Source organism: Melanerpes formicivorus, unplaced genomic scaffold, assembly GCF_026170545.1.
Source record: "Melanerpes formicivorus ecotype bairdi unplaced genomic scaffold, bMelFor1.0.p_v2 SCAF_68, whole genome shotgun sequence".
NCBI classification, from domain to species: Eukaryota; Metazoa; Chordata; class Aves; order Piciformes; family Picidae; genus Melanerpes; species Melanerpes formicivorus.
This window is the reverse complement of record NW_027142420.1, coordinates 1918434-1930754: the sequence shown is the minus strand read 5'-3', so window position 1 is coordinate 1930754 and position 12321 is coordinate 1918434. Positions and strand designations below refer to the sequence as shown.

Genomic DNA, 12321 nt, shown 5'->3' with positions numbered 1-12321 from the left:
CAGATTGCTCAGGGGAAGACAAACCCAACCCCTCTCAGTGTGGGGCACATGCAGAAGGGCCTTACAGCAGCTCGGTGGCTCCGTGGCTCCCGTGCGTAGGACAGCTCATAGATTTCATCCTCTGTGTAGTACAGGTCAAGGGACAGCTGAAATGCAAACACAGACATTAGCTGAGCCCCAAACCAGCCACTGCTAGGTGGTACAAAGGGAATACACAACTGAAGCAGCTGAGCTGCAGAGGTGATTTGAACTGGGCTCCAGGCTGAACTGTAAAGTCCAGGCTGCTCTTGGCATCATCTGAACACCTGAGACACCACACAGCTCCCAGCCAGCAGCACAGCAACTGACTCCAGGCACCATTAGCAGTCAGGTCATTTATTGCTAAGTGGCTCAACAACAGAGTTCAGACCATGCAGAGGATGTTAGGGGTTGGAAGGGACCTCTGAAGATCATTGAGTCCAACCCCCTGCCAGAGCAGGAGCAGAGAATCCAGCACAGGGCACACAGAACACATCCAGATGGGGCTGGAAAGGCTCCAGAGAAGGAGACTCCACAACCTCTCTGGGCAGCCTGCTCCAGGGCTCTGGGACCCTCCCAGGGAAGAAGTTCCTCCTTGTGTTGAGGTGGAACCTCCTGTGCTGCAGTTTATACCCATTGCCCCTTGTGATCAGTGGCACAGAGTCCAGTGGTGCTGCCCAGGGATCAGTACTGGGCCCAGCTGTGTTCAATACCTTCATCAATGACCTGGATGAGGGCATTGAGTGGACCCCCAGCAGGTTTGCTGATGATACCTAGCTGGAGGGGGTGGCTGACACCCCTCAGGCTGTGCTGCCATCCAATGTGACCTGGACAGGCTGAGAGCTGGCTGCAGGCAAACCTCAGGAAGGTCAATAAGGACAAGGGCAGAGTCCTGCATCTGGGCAGCAATCACAGCAGGCACCAGGACAGGTCAGAGGCTGCCCTGATGGGAAGCAGCACATGGAGAGAGACCTTGGAGTGCTGGTGGGCAGCAAGTCCTGCATGGGACAGCAATGTGCCCTGGTGGCCAAGAGAGCCAATGGGAGCCTGGGGGGCAGCAAGAAAAGTGTGGCCAGCAGGGCTGGGGAGGTTCTGCTGCCCCTCTGCTCTGCCCTGCTGAGACCACAGCTGCAATCCTGTGCCCAGTGCTGGGCTCCCCAGTTCCAGAGTTGGGGTTGCTGGAGAGGTGCATGAAATCACTTTCAAATGAGAGCATTTCCCTCCTCATGGGAGCATTGCCCTCCTCATGGGAGCATTTCCCTCCTCTTGGGAGCATTGCCCTCCTCATGGGAGCATTTCCCTCCTCATGGAAGCATTGCCCTCCTCATGGGAGCATTTCCCTCCTCTTGGGAGCATTGCCCTCCTCATGGAAGCATTGCCCTCCTCATGGGAGCATTGCCCTCCTCTTGGGAGCATTGCCCTCCTCATGGAAGCATTGCCCTCCTCATGGGAGCATTGCCCTCCTCTTGGGAGCATTGCCCTCCTCATGGAAGCATTGCCCTCCTCATGGGAGCATTTCCCTCCTCGTGGGAGCATTTCCCTCCTCATGGGAGCATTTCCCTCCTCTTGGGAGCATTGCCCTCCTCATGGGAGCATTTCCCTCCTCTTGGGAGCATTGCCCTCCTCATGGGAGCATTTCCTCCTCTTGGGAGCATTTCCTCCTCATGGGAGCATTTCCTCCTCTTGGGAGCATTTCCCTTCTCATGGGAGCATTGCCCTCCTCATGGGAGCATTGCCCTCCTCTTGGGAGCATTGCCTTCCTCATGGGAGCATTTCCTCCTCTTGGGAGCATTTCCTCCTCATGGGAGCATTGCCCTCCTCATGGGAGCATTGCCCTCCTCATGGGAGCATTTCCTCCTCATGGGAGCATTTCCCTCCTCATGGGATCATTGCCCTCCTCATGGGAGCATTGCCCTCCTCATGGGAGCATTTCCTCCTCATGGGAGCATTGCCCTCCTCATGGGAGCATTTCCTCCTCATGGGAGCATTGCCCTCCTCATGGGAGCATTTCCTCCTCATGGGATCATTGCCCTCCTCATGGGAGCATTGCCCTCCTCATGGGAGCATTGCCCTCCTCATGGGAGCACTTCCCTTCTCTTGGGAGCATTTCCCTCCTCACAGGAGCCTTGCCCTCCTGAGGCAGACTCACTGTGAGCAAGTGAACGAGGTCCATGTTAGCCTCCAGAGGGAGAGGCATTTCCTGGAGCTGTACCAGCTCGTTGATGTGGTGGTAGAGAGAGTAGAGCTTGTATATGTTAATTTTTTTGTCCTCCAAGTAGTCTGGCATGCCCTCATAAAGTGAGATCAAGTCCTTGAGGTGGACCCCCAGGATGGGGATCTTGAAGTTGGTGCACTCGCTGTAGGCGCGGCGGTAGCTGTCGTAGTTCCTGCAAGATGAGAGCAGTTCTGTCATTTCATTAAACACCTAGGAGGAAACAGAGACACAAACCATCAGCCTTCATTCTGGTCCTGCAAGCAGAGGCTTCTCAGCAGTGGCACAGAGTCCACTTGGAGGCCTGTGGCCAGTGCTGTGCCCCAGGGACCAGGACTGGGTCCAGTTTTGGTCAATATCTTTATCAACAACCTGGCTGAGGACATTGAGAGTACCCTCAGCAAGTTCCTGGTGATGGAAACCTGGGGGGGGCTGACACCCCTCAGGCTGTGCTGCCACCCAACCAGAGCTGGGCAGGCTGAGAGCTGGGTGCAGGCAAACCTCAGGAAGGTCAATAAGGACAAGTGTAGAGTCCTGCATCTGGGCAGCAATCACAGCAGGCACCAGGACAGGTCAGAGGCTGCCCTGATGGGAAGCAGCTCCAGGGAGAAAGACCTTGGAGTGCTGGTGGGCAGCAAGTTCTACCTGGGACAGCAATGTGCCCTGGTGGCCAAGAGAGCCAATGGGATCCTGGGGGGCAGCAAGAAAAGTGTGGCCAGCAGGGCTGGGGAGGTTCTGCTGCCCCTCTGCTCTGCCCTGCTGAGACCACAGCTGCAATCTTGTGTCCAGTGCTGGGCTCCCCAGGTCAAGAGAGACAGAGACCTGCTGGAGAGAGGCCAAGGGAGAGCCAGGAGGATGCTTAGGGGATTTGAGCATCTCCCCTGTGAAGAGAGACTGAGAGCCCTGGGGCTGTTGAGTCTGGAGATGAGAAGGCTGAGAGGGGCTCTAGAGACAGGCCAAGGGGGAATGGTTTGAAGCTGAGGCAGAGCAGGCTTAGAGTGGAGCTGAGGAAGAAGTTCTTCAGCAGGAGGGTGGTGAAGTCACTAAGAAGAACCTTCCAAAACCCAAGGAAGTCTTTTCCTCCTTTGTTATTGCCTTGCTCCCCACCTTCCCCAGGGAGGCAAGGTTATGACCAAAGCAGTGAAAGGTTATCTTACTAGTGAAACACAGAGGAGCAACACCAACCTTGATGACATCATGAGGAACACAGGAGCTGGTTTCCTTCAGTCTGGAAATGGAACTGTGACAGAGGCCTCCTATCACTGCCATCAGTGTATTGAAGTTCTGCAGCTGGTGGAGCTTCTGTACTGACACACACACAGAACACCACCACCACAAGCAGGATTTAGTAAGGGCTCAGGGTTTCCAACATCCACATCCAAATCCTGTATCTCCTCTATTGCCTTCCTCTAGTCTTAAAAGTTCTGTGCCACCACACACTGCTGGTGAGTTGGGACTTTACCCCATGTGTCAGGACAGGCTGGGGACTGAGCTGCTAGAGAGCAGTGAAGGGAAAAAGGACCTGGGGGTCCTGGTGGGTGGGTGGGAGGTTGAGCATGAGCCAGCAATGTGCTCTGGTGGCCAAGAAGGCCAAGGGCATCCTGGGGTGGGTTAGAAGGTCTGGAATATTGTGTCCAGTTCTGGGCCCTCAGGTCAAGAAGGACCTCAGGGAGCTGCTTGAGAGAGTCCAGCACAGAGCCACAAAGATGCTGCAGGCAGTGGAAGATCTTCCTCATGAGGAGAGCCTGAGGGAGCTGAGGGCTCTGTAGCTTGGAGAGGAGCAGCCTGAGAGGTGACCTCATTGCTGGTGATCAAGATGTGCAGGGTGAGTGCCCAGAGGCTGGAGCCAGGCTCTGCTGGGGGATGCCCAATGCCAGCCCCAGGGGCAGTGGTGGAAGCTGAGGCAGAGGAAGTTCCATGGACACAGAAGGAAGAATTTTGTCCCTGTGAGGGTGCCAGAGCTCTGGAGCAGGCTGCCCAGGGGGGTTGTGGAGTCTCCTCTCTGGAGATGTTAAAAACCTGCCTGGATGTGTTCTGTGTGAGCTGCTCTAGGTGATGCTGCTCTGGCAGGGGCTTGGACTGGATGAGCTTTCAAGACCTCTTCCAGTGCCTAACACTCTGTGATTCTGTGTGCCCTGTACTTACTCTGCTGTTATTAAAGCAGACATTCACCCTGCAGGCACAGCTAAGTGTTCAGAGCACTTCCTCTTCCTACAGCCTACCACAAAGAGGAACCCCTGCAAAAAAAACCACCAGCAGCACCACAGCTCTGCTGCTGTCAAGCAAGGGGGAGCTGGGAGATGTGCTTCTAACTGTACCATAGGCATGAGAGTGGTTCATGCTTTGGGAAGTGCCACCCCAGCTTGGAATCTCACCCAGCCAGTCCAAAAGCAAGGCTGGGTTTGGTCAGAATGGGTATGAGGAAGCCATGGTGCCACTGAACAGCTGCTATGACATGTGGGGTGTGTGAGCCAGGAGAGCAGTGCCCTGCAGCAGCAGCAGCAGATCAGGATCAGAGGATGTTAGGGGTTGGAAGGGACCCAAAGAGAGCACTGAATCCAAGCCCCCTGCCAGAGCAGGAGCATAGAACCCAGCACAGGTCACACAGAACACATCCAGATGGGGCTGGAAAGGCTCCAGAGAAGGAGACTCCACAACCTCTCTGGGCAGCCTGCTCCAGGGCTCTGGGACCCTCCCAGGGAAGAAGTTCCTCCTTGTGTCAAGGTGGAACCTCCTGTGCTGGAGTTGATATCCATTGCCCCTTGTCATCAGTGGCACAGAGTCCAGTGGTGCTCCCCAGGGATCAGTACTGGGCCCAGTTGTGTTCAATACCTTGTCCTATCCCAGGGTGCAGCTGAGCAGAGCCTGTCCCCTCCCTCCTGACCCCAGCCCTCAGCTATTGATAGGCATTGATCAGATCCCTCTCAGTCTAAAAGGCTGTTTCAGGGAAGCACCAAGCCAGCATCACTCCTGCCCAGCCTGCACTGACCTGTGCCACATGAATGAACTTGATGAAGACCTCAGCCCGAAGCTGTGGGGTTGGCCTGCTGAGAACCATCAGCTGCACCCACTGGGAGATGCCATTGCAGAGAGCAATTGATCTCTCCATCGTTGGGTTCTCCTTCACAGAGCTGTTCACAATGTAGTTCTGATAATCTGAGAACTTCAGAAGAACAGAACAGAAGAGAGCCAATGAAAACCCCTCTGAAGTTTCCTGTTCCTCCCCAGCTGTGCAGATGCAGCTCATCATAGAACTGTCAGGGCTGGAAGGGACCTCAAGGATCAGCCAGCTCCAACCCCCTGCCATGGGCAGGGACACCTCACACCACAGCAGGTTGCTCACAGCCACATCCAGCCTGGCTGCAAACACCTCCAGGCAGGAGGCTTCCACCACCTCCCTGGGCAACCTGTGCCAGGCTCTCATCACCCTCATGGGGAACTTCTTCCTGACATCCAATCTGAATCTCCCCATTTCTAGTTTTGCTCCATCCCCCCCAGTCCTATCACTACCTGGCAGCCTGAAAAGTCCCTCAGCTCAATAGCCCTCAGTAACCACAAGGACAAAGATCTCTCTTTTGTTCAGTTCAAAGCAGAAAGTTTCATTGAATCAGCTGAAAGCTTCTTTCTGTTCAGTGTTTACATCACAGCTTTCTCATCCTGCACCTAGCTTGGGGCAAACCAAGACACCAATCCAGGCTGGGGGATGATGGAACTGAGAGCAGCAGTGAAATAGAGAGCAGCCCTGCAGAACAGGATTTGGGGGTGCTGGGGGGGAGCAGCTGGCCAGGATCAGGCAGGGTGAGACTGCAGCACAGAAGGCCAAGGGCAGCCTGGGCTGCATCCAAAGCAGTGTGGCCAGAGATGGAGAGAGAGGATCCTGCCCCTCTGCTCTGCTCTGGGGAGACCTCACCTGCAGGGCTGTGTCCAGCTCTGGAGCCCTCAGCACAGGAAGGACCTGGACCTGATGGACAGAGTCCAGAAGAGGCCAGGAAAATGCTGAAGGGGTTGGAGCAGCTCTGCTGCAAGGACAGGCTGAGGGAGCTGGGGGTGTTCAGCCTGGAGAGGAGAAGGCTCCAGGCAGACCTAACAGCAGCCTGCCAGGACCTGAGGGGGCTACAGGAAGGCTGCAGAGGGACTGCTCCCAAAGGCCTGCAGGGACAGGAGCAGGGCCAATGGTTTGAAATGAGAGCAGAGCAGATTGAGATTGGATGTGAGGAGCAAATTGTGCCCCAGGAGGCTGCTGGAACACTGCAGCAGGTTGCCCAGGGAGGTGTTTGAGGCTCCATCCCTGAAGCTATTCCAGGTGAGGCTGGACAGGGCTCTGATGCAGTGGGGGATGTCCCTGCTCTGGTGGCAGGTAGAGTACAGACAAGCAGGTACTCAATTAACACAGAGTTTGGTGTTACAATGACTAACTTAGGAGCCTAAAGAAGGAAAGAGGAGCCAGGCTCTGACAGAAGACTGTACCCTGCCTACATTGTAGGATGAGCAATCCAAATGCTTTCCAAACTCCAGATACCTGCAGGCTTTACCTTCTGAACACCATGTCCTGCAGCCTGTTTTGCTGCAAGCCAGCTGATGTCTCATGGAAGATTTTGCTGTGTGCTCTTTATGTTCATGACATGAAGTACTTCTCTCTCACTTTCTCACCACCATGAGGGTGGTGAGAGCCTGGCACAGGTTGCCCAGGGAGGTGGTGGAAGCCTCCTGCCTGGAGGTGTTTGCAGCCAGGCTGGATGTGGCTGTGAGCAACCTGCTGTGGTGTGAGGTGTCCCTGCCCATGGCAGGGGGGTTGGCTGATCCTTGAGGTCACCACACAAAAACCCACCCAAAAAAACCCCACAAAACTCACAACAAACCCAGAAAACCCACAAAAACACAAAACCCAGAAAAAAAAACCACCAAAACCCCACAAAAACCGCAAAGACCACAAAACCCACCCAAAAAAACCCACAAAATCCACAAAAACACCACAAAGCCACCAAAAAGCAGAAAACCCACCAAAAAACACACAAAACCCACCAAAAAACACACAAAACCCACCAAAAAACACAAAACCCACAAAAAAAAAACCCACAAAACCCACACAACCCCCCAAAGCCACCACCCCCACCACCCCCGACAGAGCTCCAAGCGGAGCCCCGCAGTGCCCCGCAGCCGGCCGCAGCCCCGGGCGGTGCCTCGCAGCCCAGCCCCGGGTGGGGTCTCGCAGCCCAGCCCCGGTCGGGGTCTCGCAGCCCAGCCCCGGGCGGTGCCTCGCAGCCCAGCCCCGGGTGGGGTCTCGCAGCCCAACCCCGGGCGGTGCCTCGCAGCCCAGCCCCGGGCAGGGTCTCGCAGCCCAGCCCCGGGCGGGGTCTCGCAGCCCAGCCCCGGGCGGGGTCTCGCAGCCCAACCCCGGGCAGGGTCTCGCAGCCCAGCCCCGGGCGGGGTCTCGCAGCCCAGCCCCGGTCGGGGTCTCGCAGCCCAGCCCCGGGCGGTGCCTCGCAGCCCAGCCCCGGGTGGGGTCTCGCAGCCCAGCCCCGGGCGGGGTCTCGCAGCCCAGCCCCGGGTGGGGTCTCGCAGCCCGGCCCCGGGTGGGGTCTCGCAGCCCGGCCCCAGCCCCGGGAGGGGTCTCGCAGCCCAGCCCCGGGCGGGGTCTCGCAGCCCAGCCCCGGGCGGGGTCTCGCAGCCCGGCCCCGGGCGGGGTCTCGCAGCCCGGCCCCAGCCCCGGGCGGGGTCTCGCAGCCCAGCCCCGGGCGGTACCTCCCAGCCCAGCCCCGGGCGGTGCCTCGCAGCCCGGCCCCGCTCCGCCGCCCGCCCCGCCGCGCCCCCGTGCTGTGCCGCCGCGGCGCCTCACCGCTATCCTGCGGAAGGACTTGAACTCCAGGTAGGTGAGGTGGTCGGACAGCTCCTCGGGCTCCAGGTGGTCGAAGAGCAGCGACACTTTCCTCTTCTTGCTGCTGTTGGCCTTGCCGCGCTGCGTCAGCTTCCTCGACCAGTCCCGGGCGTTGCTTGGGGAGGGGATGGGACACAGGGTTATCTCGGTGGCTTTCTCAAGAGCGATTTTCCTCCTCTCTCCCTAACGTTTGTATTTGTTCGGTTTTTCACACCTTAACTGCAGTAAGAAGTTAGTTAATTATTCTTGCTGTGTTCCTGTGTGGTCTGCTCTGGGTGACCCTGCTCTGGCAGGCAGGAGGGGGTTGGACTGGATGAGGCCCCTTCCAGCCCCTAACTTTCTGAGTCTCTGACTTCCAAGCTGCTTTCATGCATTGGAGATTGTATCTCAGAGCCTCACGGCTGCTCTCTGTTGCATTGGTGCAGCGTGCAAGCACTTCACAGCTGTGCTACTGAACAGCATGAGACCACAGACTGCATTCCCAGACCTGCTCTCTGGAGCTTTGTCCTCACTCCACACTTCCCAGAGCTCCAGCATTTCACCTGCAGCTTTGTCCTCACCTCCCAGAGCTCCAGCATTTAACCCTTCTTGCAATTTCCTTCACCAGCCTCTGCGTATCAACTGTCCTCCCGTGCTACTTGCCCAGGGAGTAATGAGATGTCCACACTTTGAGTGCTGTGTCCAGTTCTGGGCTCCTCAAGTAGCCCCAGGGGAGGTCTAGGCTGGACATGAGGAACAATTTCTTACCCCTGAGACTTGTCAAGGCCTGGTCCACGCTGCCCAGGGCAGTGGTGGAGTCCCCATCCCTGGAAGGGTTTTAAAGCCATGGAGATGTGGTGCTGAGGGATGTGGTTTGGTGGTGACCTGGCAGTGCTAGGTTAAGAGTTGGATTCAATGATCTTAAAGGTCTCTTCCAACCAAAATGATTCTGAGATTCTGAATATAAGGACACTGAGATGCTTGGATGTGTCCAGGGAAGGGCAATGAGGCTGGGGAGAGGTCTGGAGCACAGCCCTGTGAGGAGAGGCTGAGGGAGCTGAGTGTCTCACCTTGTCTAAGGACAGATAATATTGACTTGGAGCAAAACTAGAAATGGGGAGATTCAGATTGGCTGTGAGGAAGAAGTTGTTCCCCATGAGGGTGGTGAGAGCCTGGCACAGGCTGCCCAGGGAGGTGGTGGAAACCTCATCCCTGGAGGTGTTTTGCAGCCAGGCTGGATGTGGCTGTGAGCAACCTGCTGTAGTGTGAGGTGTCCCTGCCCATGGCAGGGGGGTTGGGACTGGCTGGGCCTTGAGGTCCCTTCCAGCCCTGACAATTCTATGGCTTATTAACATCCTAAAGAACCTTTGTCCTGCTATACTGGAGAGAGATTTGAATATAAGTAATTCAGAACAAGAGGTTTGGGGTTTGCTTGTTGGTTTTTTCCCCCCCTCCAAGCCTCTTGAGCCCTTGGCACTCACATTTGAGTCGTGTCAATCAGGCGACAGTGCAGCTCCTCACCGTTGGCTTTCACCAGCTGCTGAAATTCCTCCATGGTGGTGGAGAGCTTGGAGTCCATTTTGAACATAACCCAGAACTCTGTAATCCAGTACCTGGTGCAGCATGGCAAACACAGGAACAGCAGCGTCAGCATCATGCCCTGGCATCCCTGGGGCTGCCATTTAGACAGCTGCTCCTTGTTTGACTTGTGTCTCTTCTTCACCAGCTTCCTCTCCTCAAGCCCTGTGAGGAGGGGCTGAGGGAGCTGGGGTTGCTCAGCCTGGAGGAGGCTCAGGGGAGACCTTCTTGCTCTCTACAGCTACCTGAAGGGAGGTTGTAGCCAGGTGGGGGTTGGTCTCTTCTCCCAGGCAAGCAGCACCAGAACAAGAGGACACAGTCTCAAGCTGTGCCAGGGGAGGTTCAGGCTGGAGGTGAGGAAGAAATTCTTCCCAGCAAGAGAGATTGGCCATTGGGATGTGCTGCCCAGGGAGGTGGTGGAGTCACCATCCCTGGAGGTGTTTAAGAAGAGCCTGGATGGGGTGCTTGGTGCCATGGTTTAGTTGATCAGATAGTGCTGGATGATAGGTTGGGCTGGATGATCTCAAAGGTCTCTTGCAACCTGGCCTATTCTATTCTATTCTATTCTATTCTATTCTATTCTATTCTATTCTATTCTATTCTGTTCTATTCTGTTCTGTTCTGTTCAGGGTTGGATCTGGGGGTCAGAGCCTGTTCTAGGCCACCTTGATGTTTATCAGAACTCAGCCAATTCCAAGATTATTGCTTAAAGGTTGCCTGGTTTAATGCTGCACACAATCAGGAAGGCCCTGCAGGGAGATCTGGACAGGTTAAATCCATGGGCTGAGCTGAGTGGAGTGAGGTTTATCAAGACCAACTCTATCTCCTCCCAGTCTCAAGCTCAGCCCCAGCCTCCACTGTGGGGGTGCAGAGTGAGAAAGCCTCCAGGCTGTGCAGTCACTGCTCAGCAGCGGCTGAAACCTTGCTGTGCTCTGCTCACAGGCAAAGCACAGCAGCACAGGGGCTGCTCTGGAGAAAGTTAACTCCATCCCAGCCAGGGGCAGGACATCCCTGCATGGGAAAAAGGGAACTGCACATGCTCAGGGGTGCACTAACAGCATGAAAAACCTCTTGGAAACTCCCTGAAGAGTCACAGCATCACCAAGGTTGGAAGAGACCTCAAAGATCATCGAGTCCAACCTGTCACCACAGACTGCACAGCTAGACCATGGCACCAAGTGCCACATCCAATCCCCTCCTGAACACCTCCAGGGCTGGGGACTCCAGTGGTCTTCCAGTGGTTCTTCACCATGAGGGAGGTGAGAGGCTGCCCAGGGAGGTGGTGGAAGCCTCATCCCTGGAGGTTTTGAAGTGATGTGCTACACAGACTGCTTCAGGACTGCAAAGAGAGTTGGGGTTGTTCAGTCTGGAAAAGAGAAGGCTCCAAGGAGACTTTCCTGTGGCCTTCCAGTATCTGCAGGGGGCTCCAAGAAAGCTGGGGAGGGACTTGTGAGGGTGTCAGGGAGTGATAGGACTGGGGGGGATGGAGCAAAGCTAGAAATGGGGAGATTGAGATTGGCTGTGAGGAAGAAGTTGTTCCCTATGAGGGTGGTGAGAGCCTGGCACAGGCTGCCCAGGGAGGTGGTGGAAGCCTCCTGCCTGGAGGTGTTTGCAGCCAGGCTGGATGTGGCTGTGAGCAACCTGCTGTGGTGTGAGGTGTCCCTGCCCATGGCAGGGGGGTTGGGACTGTCTGAGCCTTGAGGTCCGTTCCAACCCTGACTGATTCTGTGATTCTATCCTGACCTAAGCAATGCTCTGCTTTGAGCTAATACAACCAGCACCATTTCAAAGACATTTTACAGAGTAGAACACAGCATTAACCAGGCTGGAAAAGACCTCAGAGATCATCCAGTCCAACCTAGCACCCAACACCATCTGATCAGCTCAACCATGGCACTGAGTGCCTCATCCAGGCTCTCCTTGAACACCTTCCTGTTCCTCCTTATATCCCATTTATATCTTAACTCTATTGTCACAGTTGCTCTTTATTTCCTCCCCCCCTTTTCCATTTTCTCTACAACACCAAACCATACCTAACAGCAAAAAAAAAGTGAAGCAGGACCTTTATTAGAATCACTAACAATTACCTCTTGAGCACAATAAAGTTGTGCTTGACACAGAAATAGTTGCAACATCCCACTTCATGTCTTTTTTAGCAGGCCTAGAGAATAGGATTAGACAACTCCTGAGTCAATCCAGCCTGATTTATCTTTTCTCTTGGTCTCAGTGTGTGCTGAAGTCAGCCTTGAAAAGCTGAAGCAGCGGAGCTGCTCCTCTGTTGTAGTGGCAGCTGAAGGGAGGCAGAAGCACTCTGCATGGCACAGCCTGAGAGCAACCAAGGAAGGGTATTCTTACCTCACAAAGTAGCAGATCTTCACACACAGCATGGAAGATTTCTTCTCCAAAGCATTCAGATAGGTAGGAAAGGGTTAAGGAAAAGCCACAGCCACTCAGAAATGCAGCTGCCTGGGACCTGGCAGCAAACAGGAACCACTCTGCTGACACCACACAGCAGCAGGTCAGGGCTCTGCACAAGGGGGTGCAGAGCATTCCAAGGATCAGAAGGAGATCCAGCAGATCCCTGCCCCTCCTGAGCTGGGGAGCCCAGAGCTGGATGCAATGTTCCAGGTGAGGTCTCAGCAGGGCAGAGCAGAGGGGG

General features: G+C 55.6%; 1 protein-coding gene across 1 annotated transcript in view; it reads right to left on the bottom strand.

Moving 5' to 3' along the window:
• Window positions 1–12321, bottom strand: part of RASGRP1 (RAS guanyl releasing protein 1) — a 48408-nt gene that overhangs the window by 15447 nt on the left and 20640 nt on the right. Inside the window, exons 4-10 of the mRNA XM_068162914.1 lie at window positions 12018–12080; window positions 9566–9697; window positions 8067–8220; window positions 5220–5393; window positions 3416–3532; window positions 2168–2443; window positions 66–146 (exon numbers count right to left, since the gene is read on the bottom strand). Of these exons, the coding sequence (XP_068019015.1) occupies window positions 66–146; window positions 2168–2443; window positions 3416–3532; window positions 5220–5393; window positions 8067–8220; window positions 9566–9697; window positions 12018–12080 (997 nt within the window). The remainder of the gene's footprint in view (window positions 1–65; window positions 147–2167; window positions 2444–3415; window positions 3533–5219; window positions 5394–8066; window positions 8221–9565; window positions 9698–12017; window positions 12081–12321) is intronic.